Source organism: Seriola aureovittata, chromosome 20 (genome assembly GCF_021018895.1).
Source record: "Seriola aureovittata isolate HTS-2021-v1 ecotype China chromosome 20, ASM2101889v1, whole genome shotgun sequence".
Lineage (NCBI taxonomy): Eukaryota > Metazoa > Chordata > Actinopteri > Carangiformes > Carangidae > Seriola > Seriola aureovittata.
Genome location: NC_079383.1, coordinates 21,616,062 through 21,636,516, shown reverse-complemented (window position 1 = coordinate 21,636,516; position 20,455 = coordinate 21,616,062). Strand labels below are relative to the sequence as shown.

Below are 20,455 nucleotides of genomic sequence, written 5' to 3'. Positions count from 1 at the left end.
GCCTCCTCCACCTGCCCCTGCTCTGCTGACAGCTCAGGTGGGGGCACGAGCGGAGGTGACAGCTCTTGACCTCGCGCTCGGCGGCTCCGATGTTATGGCGGGAAATGTTAAACAGCGTCAGTTTATTAAGAAAACACGCACGAAGACTGTGAACCAAGCGAGTTTGTCAAATGAGTACGATTCTCTGTCCACAGACAGCAAGGGCAAGGGTCGGCGAGTTTATTTAGCCCCGCCCCCTCTACACAGCGATTGGCTGGCAGTTAGACGGGGTCTTCATGCTGCGTTCCTTACCCACGGAAATAGAAGTTACAGTGAAGGTACATTTATGAGTTATGTTCAACAACAACAAAACAGATTTGTGGTTAGATTTAGCATGTTTTCCTCAAACAAAAACTTTATTATTATTTAGCAGGAAAATTTGGTTTACAGACAGATATTAAAAATACAGGTCACAGCAATAAACAGATCAGTCAACAGTCAATGGATACCAACAATCAACTATCAAGGACATAAAAAAATTAAATACAAACATTGTTATTCGTATTATTATAATTATTCTCATTATTATTTCCCAGTACCCTTTTAACACATCATATAGTATGGAATATTAAAAAGATCAAATAGTAAGAAACACATACACCTTCTAAACGTGAAAATATCAAGAATAAAAACATAAGCATTACCACTAACCTGTATATAAAAATGTAAAAAGAAAAAAGTAAATTCTATTGCTGTGTCAAAAATTCTTAAAATTACACATAATCCTTTTCATCCACAGAAAACTTTATGAATATGTAAATAATGTGCATTTCAAAAGTTAATTATGTATATACAGTATGTAAACATTTTAAACTGACATTTAAGCTGAGCACAGAGAAACTTTCCCCCCTCAGCAGATGAAAGTGTTGTCTTAGACTGTGTGGCCAGCGCAGGACGTCTTTGACCTCAGATCTGTACTACTCTTATTGTTTGTTGCTGCATATTTCCTGTGATTTATCACAGATAAAATACCAATTTCTGTGTAGTTTCCAGTTGTATTTCAATGAATACATTGAGATGTCTATTGTGCACAGCCCTGCATGGTATTGTGTCCATAGAGGTGCTATCAGCCAGAGAGTCCAACTCTATCACAAAGACAATCAGACAAAACCTCCCCAAAGCTTCTTCTTATGTTCAGTCTGTACAAACATGTTCTAACTAGTTCACACAGTGTCACCAAAAGGAAACAGTTTAACCTGACCGGTTACCCTCTGCTCTCTGCACCTCTTATACTTTACATGTGGTTTTAAGGGAAATCCAGCACTGACTTTTGCAAAGCGAAGTACCTCAGATGTGGGTGATGTGAGCTTTAGACATGAGATGAAAGAGAACAACAACTGAAGCCTTGTTCTGTTCATTTGCAAAATGCTGTTTCCTTGCTGCAGTTGGCCCCGGTTCGAATCCCGCATCGAACAAGCCCTTTGCTGCATGTCATTCCCCCTCTCTCCGCCTCCCCATTTCCTGTCTCTCTCTACTGCACTGTCAATAAGGGCACAAAAAGCCCCAAAACCTCTCCTTACCTCTCCTGATAAACATTTTATCTTCTTTGTGTAAATCCCCCACTTGTACTCACTTTATTCACAACATTTCAACCTTCACCTGTTACATGGATTTCTGAAGGTTTAAGGACCTAAACATCATGACTAAAGTGAGGACAAGTCATCACCTGTGCAGGATGTTTTGGTTCTTTTACAATCAGAGAGGCGATGACTGAACAGCTGTGTGTACCATAACATCAAAAACATAACATAACTTTATGAAACAACAGTAAAACAAACCACCTAAACAAGCGTGATTTATTCATATAACCTGGTTTATAATTTATCAGATTAATTTAAACTCAACTGCACTGAAATTAATAATTTAACACAAAAAACATTATTAATGTAGGGGAATAGGGCCAAGTGAAAAAGGAGAAGAGCACCTCATCAGCACCACAAACTCTATATCCTCCAAAAATAAAGTTAAATCAGCACCTCTCTAAAACAGTAAGGACGATTTGTTGTATTAACTTTTGCTTTTTGTCTTTACTGAAATGGCAACTTAGTTTATTCAACCAGTGTCAAAGTGCTGCAGATAAAGCAGAATTAAGGTTTTTAAATTACCGCTTTTAATTTGTAGAAATCCTCGCTTTTATTTTGAAAAACGAGCAGGAAGTAGAGCAGAAACACAAAACGTTGTGTTGCAGTTCCGCGTTTGAAGCCTAGGTCTGGAGCTAGCTCCAAAGCTAAACACAGTGAAAACTCAGCGAAGGTGAGACTTTAGTCACTGCTATCAACTTTAAATCACGTTATTTTTAATAACGGCAGCGTATAGACTTTTCCCGCCAGACGCGGGAGGAGGAAACTACCGTTAAAGGCAGCCTCGAGGACGACAGGTAAGTAGTTGTGAAGCTACATTTCTGAAAGTTTCGGTTTCACCTAACGTGAATTATTGTTGTCTGCTTTGCTTTGTATCCTACAAAGTCTAACTTTAACACATCGGAAACTAACAAATGACACCATTAACTGCTATTAGATAAGATGTTACCTCTAAAAACACTGCTTTAAAGTGTTGTCTTGTCGTGTTTGTTATTCAATATTCAAAGCTGGACAGCTGTTGAGTACTGTAAGTGAAACTATTATTAACCTGGACTTTCCCATAGTAACATCATGTTGTCATATGATAAATTAAAACTGAAATTACTGAGGACACGTTACCCCACAGAGACCCTGCCTTGCTGTTGACTTACTGACAACCTACACTCAGAATAAATGGTTGAAATAGATATTAAAATGTGATTTGATTTACTTCTTTTTTTACTTTACTATTAGCAGAACTGTCAAGCATTTTGGTTTGTTTACGTCCTCACTGATGCTTAAAGCAGAAATGTATGAATGTAGAAAATACTACATTTTTCAAAAAGTTATTTACTATCTTACTAAAGCTAAAGAACAGTGTTATCAGCAAAAGTTAAGCACTCCATATGCAGAAAAATACCTGCGATACTTAATTTTATTGATGAATTATTATTAATAATTTATTTATACTCATTATTCACTATATTACAGGATTGCATAAATTTGAAACTAGAATTTTACTGTTTTAGGAAGTTAAGGTGGAGCTGACTAACTATATTTATATTTAATATGCTGTAGGTTAGTCAATAATAATGCCTTATGTTTTTTAATATTATCATACTGTAACTACTACACATGTCAAATAAATGTAGTTCAGTTAAAGGTACAATATTTCCCCCTTAAAATAACAACCATTTATTTAACTATTCTTTATTGGCTAGGTTAATTATGAATTCATAAAATGTCAGAAAATTGTGAAAAAGACCACAGACCTCAGATTGATTGTTTTGATTGACCAACTGTTCAAAACCCCCAAATATTAAATTTATTATAATATTAAACAGAGAAAAGCAACAAATTCTCACATTAGAGGAACTGGAATGTGCAAATATTAGCTTTTATTTTGTGATAAATTATTTAAACAACGATTTGATCATCAAATTTACGACTTCCCCCTTCAACAGCAATGAGCAGCAGCTCTCCGTCCGTAGAGATGGACGAGGTCAGGAGCAGAGCCCAGTCCCTCCTCTCCTCCTCGGGTTCAGCCCAGAATGTGAAGACTGAGGTCCAGACCATGGCCGGCATCGCTCTGCCTCTGTCGGAGAAGTACCATCACCTCACAGCGGAGGCCATGCTGACGGAGAACACAGCCGACCGCAACAGACTGGAGGTAAAGTTTTCTCTCAACTGATCCTGTGGTGCTGTGTGAAACTTTTCTAACATACAATGAACTGAACCTAAGTTTTCCTAATTTTATTGTGAAACTAAAACCTAAAAGAAGGAATGTATATGTGATGTTTTGTTGCCATTTTCACTTCAAACATCAAGAAAATAGTTAATTTACGTGTGAAATATAATAAAACACTGGCGGATAAATTATTTCAGGGGCAGATGAACCGTGAGAAACATTTTTCTTCCTTCGAAAATATACATGAAGCACCAGAAAATGAGTCTCATCCGTTAACAGACTTGTCTTTATCTACATCTACACCGATTCATTTCTGACCACTAGAGGGCAGAAAATCTCCAAAACTAACTCACAACAGAGTCTTAATACCTTATAAACTACCTGTGTAGATAACAAACAGAGCGACATCGGTATCCCACACCTTTTTAAAGTAAATGAAATCATATTATAAGTCATTTTGTTTAGTTTTAACCGCAGTCTTTATAAAGTATCGACAAATTGAGACAGTTTTTCAGGATTTAAATTTCAAGTAACTGATGTAATCTGCTGATATGTGATAAAATGTCTGTTTTTGTTTCTTTAAGATTTTTCCTAAAAGTTGTAAAACGTGAAGAAAATTTAGATGAAAAAGAAGAATTAAGACTCAAAAGAAACATTTTTTTGACTATACTTGTCAGAATTTAAATAAATGACACAATCTTTTGAATTCTAATCAAATAAAAACTTTTATAAGAATGAAAATTACACAAAAATAAGAAAATAAACAAAAAAATTATTTTACACATTATTTTACGTGTTTTGCCAGAAAAGCTGTATCAACTACTTTCATATTTAGGATATTTGTTGCTAAATCACAGCAACTAATTCACTGTTGGAAGTCAAAAATGTGTGGTTAAATGTTGGTTAACAGTTGACCGTAGCCTTTTTATAAGTGTACTAACCATAATGACATCACTAACCCAGTAACTTTATCTCTGCATCAGGCGCTGGAGTCTTTGAGTAGACTGATCAAGGCCTTGAGTATCCTGGAGAAGTACGGCTGTAACCTGACCTGCCCTGCCAGGCCCAGATACTGGAGGAGCGTCAAGCACAACAACCCCGTCTTCAGGACCACGGTGGACGCCATCAAGGTGAGCGAAGTTAAGATACTTCTGTCTTAAACACATTTCATTGTAATTCTGCTTTGAGTGAGACTTTTAATTGAAGATTGAAGCTTTTTGGTGCAAAATGTGTTGCAGAAATTAACATTTTAAAATGAGGACGCAAGTATAATGATTAACTCACCGGGGCGTATATTGCCAAGATAAAGTGTGAAGGTCGTCCAACTTACTGAAACAAAAGCGCTCAACCCTGATTTCCTCTGGCAGGGAGGGCGGCGAGTCCTCTTTCTCTACGGTTACACCAACCAGCAGATAGATGGCCTCAGTTTCCCAGATGAAGTCAGCGAACCAGATGCTGAGAAAGTGGCTGCAGTGACGCTGGAGGTCATGACCTTACGCACGGAGGTGGACATGATCATTAAGGTGCGTATTCGTGTGTAGTCGGTCGTCTAATTGCTTGATCAGTGGTTTCTGCGCGAGGGATTCAACATATTCCATTTGTTATGTCTCCGTTTGTTTAGGGCACCCATCCTCACCTAGAAACCTTCAAAGACATCCTCCCATTTCTCATGCAGCAGGTCTGTACAAACATTTTCAGTAGCTTTACACATTTTTTGCGCATCTACCCTCATTATTATAATATTACTTCACAACTCGATCTGTAATCTACAAAATAGTTTTTATATTTGTGTGTTGATATTTATATCTAATGGTATTTCATTGTTTTTAGTCAATTGCTGTATTTCTTATTAAATTTGATCCTGAACATTGTACATTTGGTTTTATTAAATTGATGTTTTATACTGTGGTGCTTTATAGAGTTTGATCCAAGCTCCTGGAAAAATAACAGAATAAAAACATTAACTTTATGTTGATTCACATGTTTTTGTTGAATAATCGTCGCTGATGAAGTTAAACAGAAGATATACCACATTTTACAGCACGCTCATAAAGAGATCATAAAATACATCAATAAATAAAATCAATTGAAATATATATTTTGGGTGGGATTATTTCCAAGGTTTATTTTTCATATTCCTGTATCTGTTCTGTAAATCTTCAAATCAAAGTAAAAACACATACGATCATACACTGTGGTCGTCATACTGAGCTGCAGCCTTCATCCATCCAGTGAAAAGAGGATTCACTGCGATGCTGTTTCCTTTAGGACACGGTGGTGATTGACTCTGTGGCGGTCCCACCGGGAGAGGAGCAGCAGCTTGGAGACAAACCCCAGGTGCTCTCTCCTTCGCCTAAACCCGCCCCGCACCTCGTAGCACAGCCCCTGAAATCATCAACAGGTGAGCTGCAGCCACACCTAACCACCTGCTTTAGCCGTTTGTCGTTTAGAGTCTTTTGATGCCACAAATTTACAGTTTAACCTCATTCAGACGGGATTTAAATAAAGGAGGATGTTGGAAATTAAATAATCACTGGACAGCTTTTTAACCATCACAAAATAACAGGATATTGTCTGTAACTTTATGGGGTCTTGCTCTCCTGACGGCTTCTTTCTTTCATCATTATTGGTTTCCAAAGAAATCCATATGTTGAACTTGACATGTTTCTAACTATAAGATCAATAAAAACAATTCTGATTTAGTCAATTCTCACACAAACTTAATTTCAAATCAAAAAGTAAAGTAGGTGAAATAGGACAAGCAGCTCAGACATCCACTTTAAAATACAGGGATGTTGCACTGTACGGGATTTAAATCACAGGAGGACGAGCCAGCTTTAATTATACCTGGGCCGGAGGTGAAAGTGACCCACAGATACTCTGCGGACACGATTCAAGTCACTGACCAGCACAGGTGACGTTAAAATCCCAATATAATTTAACCAGTCACACTGAATATTGGTTTTCTGCCTTTGTCTCCAGGCCCTCTTGCAGCCAGCGAGTGTAATTTGTGTGGCAGCGCCACGTCTCTGGTTTGCCCGTCTTGCGACAATCAAGCCTTTTGCGACGCGTGTGATATCCTCTTCCACCGCCATCCCTCCAGAGCCAATCACAAGAGGGACAAATTACAGAAAACCAACCAGGGTATGTCGCATCACAGCAGGCTTTAAAGCAGGAAGTTTTTCCTGTGGTCTTCTTTTTTTAACTCGTAGTTTTTGTGTGTGTGTGTGTGTGTGTGTGTGTGTGTGTGTGTGTGTGTGTGTGTGTGTGTGTGTGTGTGTGTGTTTTAAAGAGAGCTGCAGTATCTGTGGCATCTCTGCTGTCTACGCTCACTGCTCCACCTGTGTCCAGAGATTGTGTGTGAACTGTGACAAGCTCTTCCACTCTCACCCCGACCGCAAAGGACACAACAGAACGATCGTCTCACCTGCCAAAACATCCAGGTGAGGAGGAGGAGGAGGGAAAAAAAGGAACTTCAGTGAACTTCACTGGAAACATGTGATGATACTAAACGCCTTTTACTGTCTGGTTCACTCCATCAGAGTGGTGGTGATGTTAATAAGGTCACAGGATTATATAAATAAACAGTATTAATAGTCCTCCACAAACATTTTAAGCAAGCTTAGCTTTGCTTTTATGCTTTGTACTTATTCTTTTAATTTACTCCTGCAAGTTTATGTTTGTCAAACGTCTCTCACTGGATCACCGACATGAATATAGATCCAGCAAGAAGTTGCGGCGTTAAAGGAGGGAGAGCAGCACATTGTGAGTGGTAGCTAAACTATACCTTTTAAATATAATCGTATTCTTTCTCTGTGGTCTTTCAGTCCCTCTCTGTCGCCCTGGGAGTGCGCTCATTGCACCACAGTGAACGAGATGCGAGCTGTTCTCTGCTCCACCTGTGAACGGCCTCGACTCGCCACGGCTGCATCCACCGTTCAGGAGAGTCCCATGTCAGTTCCTACGTCACCAAACACAGGTGAGACTTCGACACAGAGACGGTGGACTTAATTCATGCAGCTTGTTTCAGAAGAAAGTTAGTGCTGAGACGAAGAGATGAAAACATTTTGGCACTACGATGAAATAGGATTAGACAAATAAAAGTACAAAAAATGGTGAAATAAACAAATACAACAGATGAGAAATACTATAATTTAAAAGATACAACTTTGCAATGAATCTATTCTAAATCTAGAAGAGCTCATTACTTTTCCACCTTAATTTAGCCTGGAGAAGATTACATTTACAAGCTTGTAAACAATCAGCAATAAATCTAAAAAACAAATCACTGGAAAATGAAAGTATAATGTCACGTAGCTGACATGAGGAAACAGTTACTGTATGAAGCGGCGGAGCAGTAACACTGTTGTTGTTGTTGTTGTGCCTGTGTGTGATTCCTCAGAGTGGCAGTGTAAGAGCTGCACTGTTGTAAATCAAGGCAGCAGCATCCTGTGTGAGGTGTGTGAGCGCCCCCGTCTGGCCACTCGGCCGCCCGTCGCCCCAGTGTCGTCCAACCCAGGGTCCCTGACTGATACTGGAGACAAGGTTTGTCTCAGTGCTGCTGTTTATTACCTTCTGAGTCGTTTATGCCAAGGTACTAACAAAATCATCAAGATTTCTACTGAAGATACACAATCTGAATGGAAATGTAAGTTTATTTTATAGCTGTTAAGATGCACAAAGCTGCGAGACTCACAAGAAAAACATTAAAAAAGTTAAAAGTGAAGCAGCAGGACAAGACATTTAAACTCCAAAAAACCAGCGTCATGCACTTCCCATTAATCCACAGCTGCTCTGAAACAACTGGTTCATGATTCAATTAGTCTGCTGTCGGAAAATGAAGCAACAATCATTTTGATATCAGTTCAGTTCGGTCCAGATCTTTATTGTCCCACGAGAGGTAATAAATTTTTGCAGCAACACAGCTTAAAAACAAAAACACAATAAAAACAGAATGAGACGATTGAAGACAATAGAAATGCTGGAACTGTGCACGCTATCCAGAATAAAACAAAGGGTGAATAACAAAAGTTTAGACAAACAACAACATGAAGAATGAAGATGTGTTAGAATGAAGAGCATTTACTGCTCAGGGGATCATATTTGGAGGCTTGTATTTCTCTTTTATAACAGAGTTTGATTTACTATAATATGATGATTTCAATCACTGTTGAGGCGACGCTGCTGCCTTTTTTCCTTTTTAATATAGTGTATATTTAAATATCTTTATTTTGGTATTTTCTTTTAAGGCATCTTATATATTTTTTTATCTAAATTTCTTGTCTAAATGTCTTTTTTCTTCTTTCTTTTCTTTCTCTCTCACAGTGGACTTGTCAGTTTTGCACCTACGTGAACACCAAGCCCACGTTGGTGTGTGAGATGTGCAACCTGCCCTGTAAAGACTCTCCTGGCGATTCTCTGCCCGAGTCTCTTCAGCAGACTCCGTCCATCACCAAGGATCAACCTCAGCCCGGCGGGAAGCCGCTGCCGAAGCCCAGAATGAACCTGGAGCTGAAGAGACAGAAGACGATGAGGGACGACGGACTCACCCTCATTCACCAGATCAGAGTTAGTCTTCACACAATTACATCGTAAAATAAATAAAATGCTGTTGCTCTGCTCTGCAGTCAACAGTCAAAGTGAGCACAACAGTGAGCTCTGAAACAATAAAATCTGCAGATCATTTTCTCAAACTATTAAATATTTTAAAAAATGATGAAGGGAAAAGAATTTTCCAGAGTTGACTTCCTCAGATAGTTTTTTTTTTTTTTAGCTCCACCGACTGTCCAAAACTGAAATTTAATTTACTGTAATTTAAAACAGGGAAGAGCATTTTTTATATCATTGTAAATTGAATATATTTCAGGTTTTTGGACTTGAATTGTTTTCAATTTCTCCCGATTTTCTGACATTTTATATAACAAATAATTAACTTTTTAAACAGAGAAATAAGCAGCAGATTATCAAACCCTTATTTATTTGCAGTGGTAAAACACAGAGCATTAATTGTAGGGTGGGATGTGATTGTTTATGTGCTTGTTGGCGCAAAAACAAATTAAACTTGCTGTAAGAAGGGCTGCAACTAAGTTATTTTCATCATTGATTAATCTGCTGATTGTTTTCTTGATTTAATTGATGAATCGTCAGAAAATAGTGAAAAATGTGCAGCAGAATTGATTAAATCCAGAAGTGGAGTCTCCAAACGAGGATTCATTCTGTTTCTTCTCCCTAGGAAGCAGAAAAGCGAGGCGTCAGCCCAGAGGAGGTGTACGCAGCCCTCTGCATGTGCGGCGGCAGCAACATCAACCCCTGTGATTGGCTGACGTCCGAGCTGCCTCACCTGCTGGATGAAATCTGCGCCATGGCAGCGTCCGTCCAGCTAAACTACAGAGCAGGGGATTGTGGGATACTACCCGTGGTGGAGAAAGACGGAGAGGAGTCGGAGGAGAGCGGCCCTAACGCCACAGGTGAAGATGTGAAGCTGTCCAGAGCTGAAGCCAAGCTGGCGTGGTTAGCAGCGGGAGGAGACACCGACAGGGCCGTGACACAGCTGCTGAGAGACCGACAGGTCAAGGTAGGAAAGTTAACCTGTTGACCACAAACACCCAGATACCGTTCTTCAACACTTTCGATCACAGTCACAAACCTGGAAACTGTTTAAATCTCACGAGTAAACAAGAGACTGAACCAAAGTTCAAAGAGACACAAACGTGGTACAAATGTAAGTTTTTCTGTTATCATATTGTTTGTGAGCGTAGAACCAGGGTCTGTGTACTACTACTACTACAACCTGGTTGCCGTGGTGATTGCTAAATGTCCCGGCCAGGGCATGACTTCACAGCTATCCTGACAGAAAATGAAATATTGCTTTTAGGCCTCACTTTGAAGTGACCTGTGGAAACACTAAAGACCTTAAGAAAGGCAGTGATTGACGATTGACTAATTCATATGATCAATTTGTTATCAGCTGATTATCAAAATGGTAATTGATTAAATGACTCAAATACTTGAGGTACCATGCCTGAGATTCAGTACCAATACTCAACAACAGTGCTATTTTTGATACCTCACTTAGATAAATAGATTATATATTATAATAAAACTTCTTCTACAAAACCTTTATTTAATTTAACAAAAGAAGCTTAAGTTCTCTAATGTTAAATGTTGACAAAATAAGCAGCTGTAAAGGGAACTTTTACTTAATAAAAGAGTCTAAAATGAGCAATAAAATATGTAAACAAAGCTTATAAATCAATATTATGTCACATCATTGTTTACTTATGTTGATAACATTTAAAAGTTCCTCAAAATGCTTTCATACAAAGTTTATTACAGTCATAGCCAGATAATAAATTCTCCACACCTTTATTTTGAAAGAGTTTTTTTACTATAGTCAGAAAAACAGAGAGCGTCGGTCTCTTTGTTCATGCATGGACAGGTACACGGGGGGGGTGCTGTGTCTCAACAGGTGACGTGAGGTTGAAGGGAGGTTTTTCTACAGATGAAACAAAACTGTGAGAAAACAGGACGTCTCCTGAGTGTCTCTAGTTTTCTGCCCTTGAAAGATAAAGTCAGAACAAAGAGAGTCTGTGCGGCGCTGGTAGGAGTGATATGTAGGAGTGCTGCATGGCCGCCCTCTTTGTCTCTGGTTAATGAGTAGAGTGCGTAAATTCCAAACTGACATTAAGACAAAAAGGAAACTTTTTAAACCGAGTGCAGAAATGAAGGGTCAGGAAAGTCGTATATCTTCACACAAAGGAGAGTTCACACCGGGGAGGAAGTGTTGATAAAGAGAGAGCTACATGCGTGTGGTTACAGTATTTACAGATATTTTTGAAGTAATTTAGAAACAATCTTTATTTAGATGTTTGACCACCACGACACTTACAAGTTCAAGAATGTTTGTTTACATTGCGTTTGTTAAATGACAAATTACTGGCATGTATCTGTGGAAACAAATAATTTCTATCCCCCACATCTGATTTTTAAATGTAATCACGCCTGAATACAAAATTATTTCGGATTTATTTCACTGAAATATTTTACTTTGAAAACTGGAAATCTGAATTTAGAGGGAGGAATTTTCCCTCTTTTCAAAAACGCCATTTCAAGCACCCAATATTCATCTTGCCCCAATTTAATGAACTGAATTAAGAGCTAAAAATTGAAGTTGTCAAATTCTTTTTCCTTGCTTTTTGCCCTCTAAAACCAGCAACAGGTGAGAGTCAGTAGAGACTTTTACAAACTTTGGATTGTACAACAAAGTTTTTTTAAAATTATTGCTTAATCTTAGCTGCTAATTTTCCCCAAAATTCAGCCTGACATATTTGGTATCTTTGGAAACTCGGGACTCACCTGTAGAATTAAGAAATAAACGTTTATGTTTTCTGTGACACAAAGATGATTACTGTGAACGTATATCTGTAAATCCCCTTCCTGTTTGTGTGTCTCTGTCCAGATGAGGGAGCTCCACTCTCTGGGTTTCAGGGATGTGGTCATGTGTGAGGAGGCCCTGCGGCAGAGCGGAGGTGAAGTCAAAGGGGCTTTGTCTTTGCTTCAGCGCCCCCTCCTGGAGCCTTTCCACCAGCGTATCTGGACCGACCAGCCCGAGCCGCCGATTGATCCAAAGCACCCAGACAAACAGGTTCGTCTGCGGCAAATGACCTCAGGGGATTTAGTGTGTACACTTTGTACCTGTGCTTTAATGGGAATGACGTGTGTGTAGTGTTTATTTTAGATTCTGTTTTTGACTCCACCTTCTCGTCCTCGCTCGCTCCTCTCAGAGGATGTGCAGACGTCTGCTGGCGTTGTACGACCTGCCCAGCTGGGGGCGCTGTGAGCTCGTGCTGTCGCTGCTCCAGGAGCCAGGCGTCACTTACTCCCTGGAGGACGTGGTGCAAGCTGTGAAGGAGTCACATGACAAAGACTTCATCAGGCGTCTCCTCAACAATGAGTGCCCCTGCTGTCTGTCCATCTTTCCCCGCATCAAGGTGAGTCACGGGAACGTTCCCCTGCCAGAGGTTTAAAGATGAAGCTGCAGGTTGTAGGTTCACAGTTTCTGCTGTGTGAGCGCTGCAGCTCGTAAACATTCCCACAGTTCACAATCAAATCCACCATCTTCGTTTTGTGCAAAACAAACACACACACAGTCTAATTCAGCAAATAACACAATCACCGAATTGTTCTCGTCCATACTGAATACACCAGTATTGAGTTCGCTTTTCACAAGAAACATCTGTTGATCTCCGGCGACTTTGGCTGAAGAATAGTTGATTTGCATTAAGCTGAAAGGCTCAAAGAGTTGAAATATTCATCAGTCCAGTCCACAGTCAAACAGACAAAACTGTCTATAAATGAAAATATGGAAAGTATTTAGTTCTGTGGCTTCTCTCCCATCCTGAGAATATTTCTGAGCTGGAGCAGGAAGTGCAGGAAGAAAGGTCCAAAATTCCTCCTGAACGATGAGCAGCTCCGATCGGCAGCTACTGGAAGAGCTGGTTTGAGGTTATCGCTGCCAAAGGAACCGGTTATTAAATCCAAGGGTTCACTTACTTTTTCCACCAGCACGATTAATGTTGGATGGGTGTGTTCAATAAATACACAAAAGATGATAATTATTATAATTCGTTTGTTATTAGCTTAAGGACCTGTATTCGTCCACTTAATTGGAGATCAAATAATAATTATTTTTAATTAGATAATTAAAAAAATAATTATTTGGAGACGCTTTCTTTTATTCATAATATCTTCATGTTCATTAGTGGTAAAGACTTGAAATATTGCCAAAATAAAAAATAAATTACATTTGAAGAAAAATAACGGGTTTATAATGTCATCACTTTCGCTTAAGAACTTTTCCCAAATCCATGACCTTATAGAAAATCAATAGGCATGCAGTACAAACTTTTAATAGTTGAGTCATACAGAGAGTATGTTTGTCTGATATGTTATCCTACAAAGTTTGTTGAGGCTCAACATATTATTTGCTTCCGAGAAGTTTTATTGAGGCTGTCAAATGAAATTATATCTGAGACGTTGCAACAACAACCGTATCTGATTTGACAGGGAATGACCCAGTAGTTGTTTAATAAGGAAACAGAACATGCAAACATGTTCCATGCAAATTATTTTAATATACAGTATGCATGCCACATGTTTTAAATTTAATAACACCTCAATGTATACTATCTCATAGATTTTGACACTTCTTTAATCCATCTATTGTATCAAGTTTTATTACCTAACACAAAAATAAAGTTTATAAACTCTAGATTGTGATACAAGAACTCAACTCTTGTTTTGAAGTAGAGCTAAAATGCTTATTTTGACAGAAAATTAATCAAATAATCATTTTTTGACAAAAATCGACTAAATAATTAGCAAATTGATCAATAATTTGAAGCACTACATATATATATTAGATACATTTTCTTTTAAAAGCAGGAGTTCAGCCATTCATACGCAGCTGTTCATCTCTTCTTTTTCTTGTTCTCTCTGTGTTTCAGATGCAATCTCTGACTTCCTGTCAGTGCTCAGTTTGCCACGAGTGTTTCGGGCAGCACTTCACCATCGCTGTGAGAGACAAACACATCCGAGACATGGTGTGTCCCGTCTGCGGCGAGCCCGACATCAACGACCCAGAACAACTGGACAGCTACTTCTCCACGCTGGACATACAGGTGAACTGAGAAAGAGGAACACTGTGGTTTTTTGTTCGTGTTTTTCCAACACGGGTTCAGATTGACGCGGTTGTCTGCCTCCGCCATGTTACAGCGTTGATGAATGGTGTTTTTGCAGAACGTTATAATGTGACAGTGAAGTTGACCTTTGACCATGTTGGATATAGAATATCATCACTTCATTATTTTATCTGCATAGACATTTGTGTTATACTGCGTCATAAGTAGTGTATGAATCCATGAGTTCATCCTTGAGTCCAAGTGAATGTTTGTACCAGATGTAATGAGATTCCCTCTGGACGTTCCTGATATATCACAAGAACGTTGTTTTATGAGTTCACCGTGACCTTGACCTTTGACATTTCACCACCAAAATGACCCAAATCACCTTTCGTGCAAGTAAATGTTTGTACTAACTTTGAAGAAATTCCCTGAAGACGTCGCTGAGATATCACCAAAACAGCTTTTAGAGCAGCTTTTAAATTTGTGCTCATTGAGTCTTAAAAGCAAATGTAATTTCCTTATTATTATATTATTATATATATTCCTCCTGTTTTGTTTGTGTTTTGCTTTGAACAGTAAAGTAGTAGCATGTTGTTTTTCCAGCTGCGGGACTGCCTGGAGACAGAGGTGTACGATCTGTTTCATAAAAAACTGACGGAGCACGCTCTCATGAAAGACCCAAAGTTCCTCTGGTGCTGTCATGTGAGTTCCTCCCCGACATCGAGAACCGGTCCGCTTGTTCTTCCCTGTGGCTCTTATCAGCTTCTCACAATCTGATTTCCTCCTCCGTGTGTAATTTGGATACCATGTTTTTCATACTAGCTATTTTTTTTGTTTTTGGCTCCGTTTGGCTGCTTGGAGTTTAATGTAAAGACTTTTTCCTTCATTTAATAAACACACACACACACACACACACACACACACACACACACACACTGTATTTTATTTTGACTCAGTCCAACGTACACAGTCCTGCTGCCACAAATACTCAGTGGAGGTAAATGTGGATTAATCTGCAGCTGAAAATAGTCCTCAGCAAATGCACTATTTCCTCCAGTTTATTTTTAACTGAGCTTTTTTAAAAAAAACAAACTATATATTTAGTAGTAGTAGTTCAGAGTAGTAGTAGACGGACTGACACATTATTGGTCTTCAAATCCACCTCTTATCTAGCGATGTTTTTTTTCTGGCATTTCCTGTTTACATTTCTTCCCCGTTAGGTGGAGCTGAAAGTTTCTCTGCAGCAGATTTTTAGTTGTACCAAAATGAAACTGTGTATTTTATATTTATATATTATACATTCCTACAGTGACTCTCTCCGCTCCTTTACCGATGGTGTTTAACGTTGGAGTAACCAAGGCCCTTTTTGCTTGTTTAATGCTTTTAATTTGTTCAAAGTTTTGATAACTAATTATTTATAGATCAATTATAACCCATTAATAAGAAGAACTTTTGGGTTGCCAGGTTGAGGGAAATCCTCCTCCATCACGACACTTTGATTGTCTTCTCTAAGGGAGACACCTCCAATGGACGTTTCCATTACTTGCCTTTTAGAAAAGTTGGTCACATGCAATTATAAAGGTTAATACATCGTTAACAGTTAATATTCAACACTTCAATAAATTATGTGATTATCTTTTTTATTAAAGAGAGAATGAACGTCAACAAACTCAACGCCATGTGAGCATCAACACTTTTTAAAACATGAGGAGAATTATAAATAGATAAATAAAAACATACACAAATAATAGGAGACGTTTAAACTACACTGGAATATGTGTTTATGATGCATATTTACGTGAAATGATCAACATGTCTCCTTCCTCTGTCTTCATCAGTGCACCTCTGGGTTTATCAATGATGGAGACCAGCTGAAGGTCACCTGCCTGTCATGCCGGAAAAGTTTTTGCGCTCAGTGCAAGAAACCTGTGAGTCTTAGTCCTGATTTTTACCAGTCTTCATCACATGTAGGAGTCATCCAGCTCATCTTAAATCACCTGGAAACTTTCTGAACCGTGAACTAACTTCCTCTCTGGTCCCAGTGGGAGCCTCAGCACCAGGATCTGTCCTGTGAACAGTTCCAGCAGTGGAAGAGGGAGAACGATCCCGAGTACCAGAGGCAGGGCCTGGCCGGCTACCTGAGAGACAACGGCATCAGTGAGGCTCGCCACAGACTTTACCTAAAACCACAACCACAAGTTTCATTTCAGCATTTTTCCCTCTGTTTATACTTCCGTGAACCTCACCCACCACCGTGTTTATTTATACTGTTTCCTCATTGTTCATTGTTGGCACTGAGTTGACCCACTTCTTCAGAGACCAGCGTTTTTGCCCTTTAACACAATTTTCTTTTGGCCTGTTACAAAGTTACATAATTTTTAAGATATTTTCTTTCTACTTGCACAAAGATATGCAGCACTTTTCCTCCCTCTGTCTGATGGTGATTTTTGAATCACTCTTATTTTATTATTTAGTCACAGTGCATAAAACCCATTATTGATTAAAAATGCATTAGGTGGAACAATTGGAAAATAACTAATTCCATGACGGTACTTTGGTACAATTTTGAAGAATTTGTACTTAACTTGAGGAGAATATTGTAGTATATTCTAAACTTTAATTTTATATCTAAAGTTCCTAAATACTTTTAAGATAAAGGTTGTAATTAATGATTATTTATCGGCCAACTACTCTCTCGATTAATTATTTGATCTACAGTATAAAACACTTCAATCACGAGATCCTAAGGCAGAAAGTAACATCATAAGATATCTTGTTTCTCCGACCAACAAACCAGAACCCATAAATATTCAATTTACTATAATTTAAGACCAAGAACAGCAGTGAATTGTCACATTTCTAGAACCTTGCAACTATCAAATGTGTGGGAATTTAGCTAATAAATGCTAATGTTTTATTGTATTGTTTATCGTTGCAGCTTTATTGACGATTACAGTTATACAAAGCAGTCATCTGGACAAATGCAACATTAAAATGATGCTTACAGGTTATCAATAATAAGAAACCAACAATGTCATTGTATGTAGTAGTTAAAACGATTAATGAAAAGTAGATTAGCACAGAAATAATCCCCAACTACTTTGACAATCAATTAATCGTTGAAATAATTTAAAGTCAGTAAATGGCAAAACTGATAAAAATTTCCAGTTCCAGCTTGTAATTTAATGCTTTTCTTTGTCTTATATGTTTGTGAACAGGTTATCTTTGGGCTTTTGACCATTAGAGGAAAATGTGACGGGCATGTTTTCACTATTTTCTGTCATTTCACAAACATTTAATCCATTAGATTAATTGAACAGTCGTTAGTTGCAGCTTTAATCTTATAGCACTCTTAAGGATCAAGCTGTGTTGTAATTATTTTTACTTTTGATGCACTAGGGATTTTTAAAGGTTAGAAAACATTAGATCATGTTTAGTTCAGTAAACTGCTCAGACTTTCTGCGGAAAGTCATCACCGCTGACTCATGTTTTCCGATACAGCTACCCTGGCTCATGAAGCTCTTGTTGTTTCCTAAATGAAACAAATGCTATTCTTTACGCAATATTTGGAGTAAATGAATTCACGAGGATGTGGTGTCCTCTTGCAGCCTGTCCTCACTGCAGGTTCCAATACGCTCTGACGAAAGGCGGCTGCATGCACTTCAGCTGCTCCCAGTGCAGGTACCAGTTCTGCAGCGGCTGCAACAACCCCTACCACAAGGTGAGATCGGCAAAAAAAAGAATCACAGTTTGAACCTCTCATTGACCAAAATACATGTTTTTAATGCAGTCCTCCGCTTGTTTTATGTGCTATTCAAGCAGTAATTGTTGGTATTGGAAGAATCAATATCTTTGTTTTCAGAGACACTGAAACAGAACATTTCTGACCTTCTAACATCAGCAGTTAGGTGCAGCAATGGTCATAATAATAACTTTATTTGTATAGCACTTTTCATAACAATGGTTACAATATACTTATAATTGTTAGAGCTAGGTGTCATCTACATTCATTTTATCGTTGCATGTATATTGAAAACAAGAATGGACCAAAAACTGAGCCTTGTGGCACACCACAGGTAAAATGGGCATTGGAGGATCAGGCATTACCGATCTTCTCCTCTCTTATGTTGGAGCATACATTTGAATTCCACCACTGCCATTGTGAAACATCGCATTAGGTCATGTGTGGATCAGTAATTTGCTCGCTCTTTCTGTGGAAGAGGAGGTTCAGATGCTCACCCACCACCGCTGACTCATAGTTTCAGATTCAGCTGTGCTGCCTCACATAGAGGTAACACTTCTCTAAAAACAAATTAACATGCATGACCCAGAAGGTTGTTTAAAATCACATGGTATTTTCAGCATCCTCAAAGACTCTTCTAACCATCTGGATGAGAAATATATTTCATCCAATGAATGATTAAAAAAGACAATTTTAACCCATTTCCCTAGTTGTGACCGGTGAATTTTCTTGAGAGAAACAGATGATTTCTTCTGTGACACAAACTGGGGCTAGGTTGAGATATGATTTGAACAAGCCAAGGGCGAAATCAGAGATGCCAACCCACTTCTAAAGGTGATTAAACAAGTTGCCATGGTTCAATCGTGTGAAACGCAACACTAAGGTCCAGTAGTATCTGAACTGAGCAGTCGTCAGCATCAGCAATGACCAGGAGACCGTTTATAACCCAGATGGGCGGTTTCTCTGCTATGACGAGATCTTAAATACAATTTTGCTTTTCTCTTGTAGACGGGATGTAAAACACCCCAGTGCAAAATGACTGGTCTACACGCCCATCATCCTCGCGACTGTCTCTTCTATCTAAGAGACTGGGAGCCGCCCAGACTACAGGCCCTGCTGCAGGTGAGGATGTTGTTCCAGGTTAGGGTCATTACCAGGGCTGCAGCTAACCATTGTTTTCTTGATTAATTCATCATATAGTGTCAGAAAACAGGTTACATATTTAAATGGGTTGTTTCATCTGAACATCAGTCCAAAACCAATAATATTTCATTAATTAGCACAGACTAAATTGTCAGTATATTTATGCACTTGGTGAGTAATTCTAGGCCTTACCATCCCTACTGGTTTTCATTGATATGTTTCATGCTTAAGCCAGTGAAATGGGTATTAAATTTCATTTTGTGTGGTATTAAAAAGGTCTTTAAAAGTACAAAGAAAAGCAGCTAAACCTCATAATCTGAGTAGCTGGAATCAGAAAACATTTGGAATTTTTGTTGGAAAAATTGTTGATTGACTTTCTTTCTGTAGAACAACATTTCAGGGTTACTCGATGACATACCATAGTAACTAATATAAAAATGTTGTTTTCACTTATGCCTTGGCCGACATGCCCAGTTTTTGAAACTTCCCCGTGTGTTATGTCCTGCTTCAAAAACCCTGTTTATATGTCAGATAACAGTTGTAAGATATCATCAAATTACATTTCCTTTAGATGTAAGCTCCTGCTGGAAACTGTCTCTTACTTGACAACTGAAATTTTAGATCTCCTAGGATTTCTAGAGTGGACAAACCTAATTTTGTTTCATTTAATTGTAGAATCATCAGTTTGGTTCTAACTGAGGCCTTAACTTTCCTTTTCTCCCCCCCAGAGGAGCGGTGTCGAGTTCAACACAGACCCTTCTAATGGAACTCAAAGTGGTAAAACAGCTTTTCATTCATCAGCTGAAATCATCTTTTTCCTTGTATAAATCTTTCATCATGTGCAGAAAATATTTCATTTGATAAATTTCCCCTAGGTTCAAACATATCCTGGAAAATCTGGAATTCAAACAAAAATGTGATTAAACTTTTTAAACTACATTTTTAAAGTTGCAATCTTTGTCCTTTAACTTTTTATTAGTTTAATGAATTGACGTTTTCCACGTTATGAGAACAGCAAGCAAGAAACAAACAAATATCAAACAGACAAAAGAAAAGAGCAGACATGAGGTCATGAGATGATCAAAATACCAAGGCAAATTTG

At 38.5% G+C, this 20,455-nt stretch overlaps 1 protein-coding gene across 1 annotated transcript in view; it reads left to right on the top strand.

Moving 5' to 3' along the window:
• Positions 1-2,222: 2,222 nt before the first annotated feature.
• The window catches only part of LOC130161155 (E3 ubiquitin-protein ligase RNF31-like), a 32,627-nt gene continuing 14,394 nt past the window's right edge, over positions 2,223-20,455 (top strand). The window contains exons 1-21 of the mRNA XM_056364190.1: positions 2,223-2,416; positions 3,563-3,768; positions 4,770-4,916; positions 5,154-5,309; positions 5,408-5,464; positions 6,055-6,187; positions 6,769-6,930; positions 7,079-7,229; positions 7,614-7,765; positions 8,189-8,331; positions 9,112-9,354; positions 10,019-10,360; positions 12,245-12,430; positions 12,570-12,776; positions 14,292-14,465; positions 15,072-15,170; positions 16,307-16,396; positions 16,511-16,625; positions 18,077-18,189; positions 19,219-19,332; positions 20,082-20,130. Of these exons, the coding sequence (XP_056220165.1) occupies positions 3,565-3,768; positions 4,770-4,916; positions 5,154-5,309; positions 5,408-5,464; positions 6,055-6,187; positions 6,769-6,930; positions 7,079-7,229; positions 7,614-7,765; positions 8,189-8,331; positions 9,112-9,354; positions 10,019-10,360; positions 12,245-12,430; positions 12,570-12,776; positions 14,292-14,465; positions 15,072-15,170; positions 16,307-16,396; positions 16,511-16,625; positions 18,077-18,189; positions 19,219-19,332; positions 20,082-20,130 (3,037 nt within the window). The 5' untranslated portion in view covers positions 2,223-2,416; positions 3,563-3,564. The remainder of the gene's footprint in view (positions 2,417-3,562; positions 3,769-4,769; positions 4,917-5,153; positions 5,310-5,407; positions 5,465-6,054; positions 6,188-6,768; positions 6,931-7,078; positions 7,230-7,613; positions 7,766-8,188; positions 8,332-9,111; positions 9,355-10,018; positions 10,361-12,244; positions 12,431-12,569; positions 12,777-14,291; positions 14,466-15,071; positions 15,171-16,306; positions 16,397-16,510; positions 16,626-18,076; positions 18,190-19,218; positions 19,333-20,081; positions 20,131-20,455) is intronic.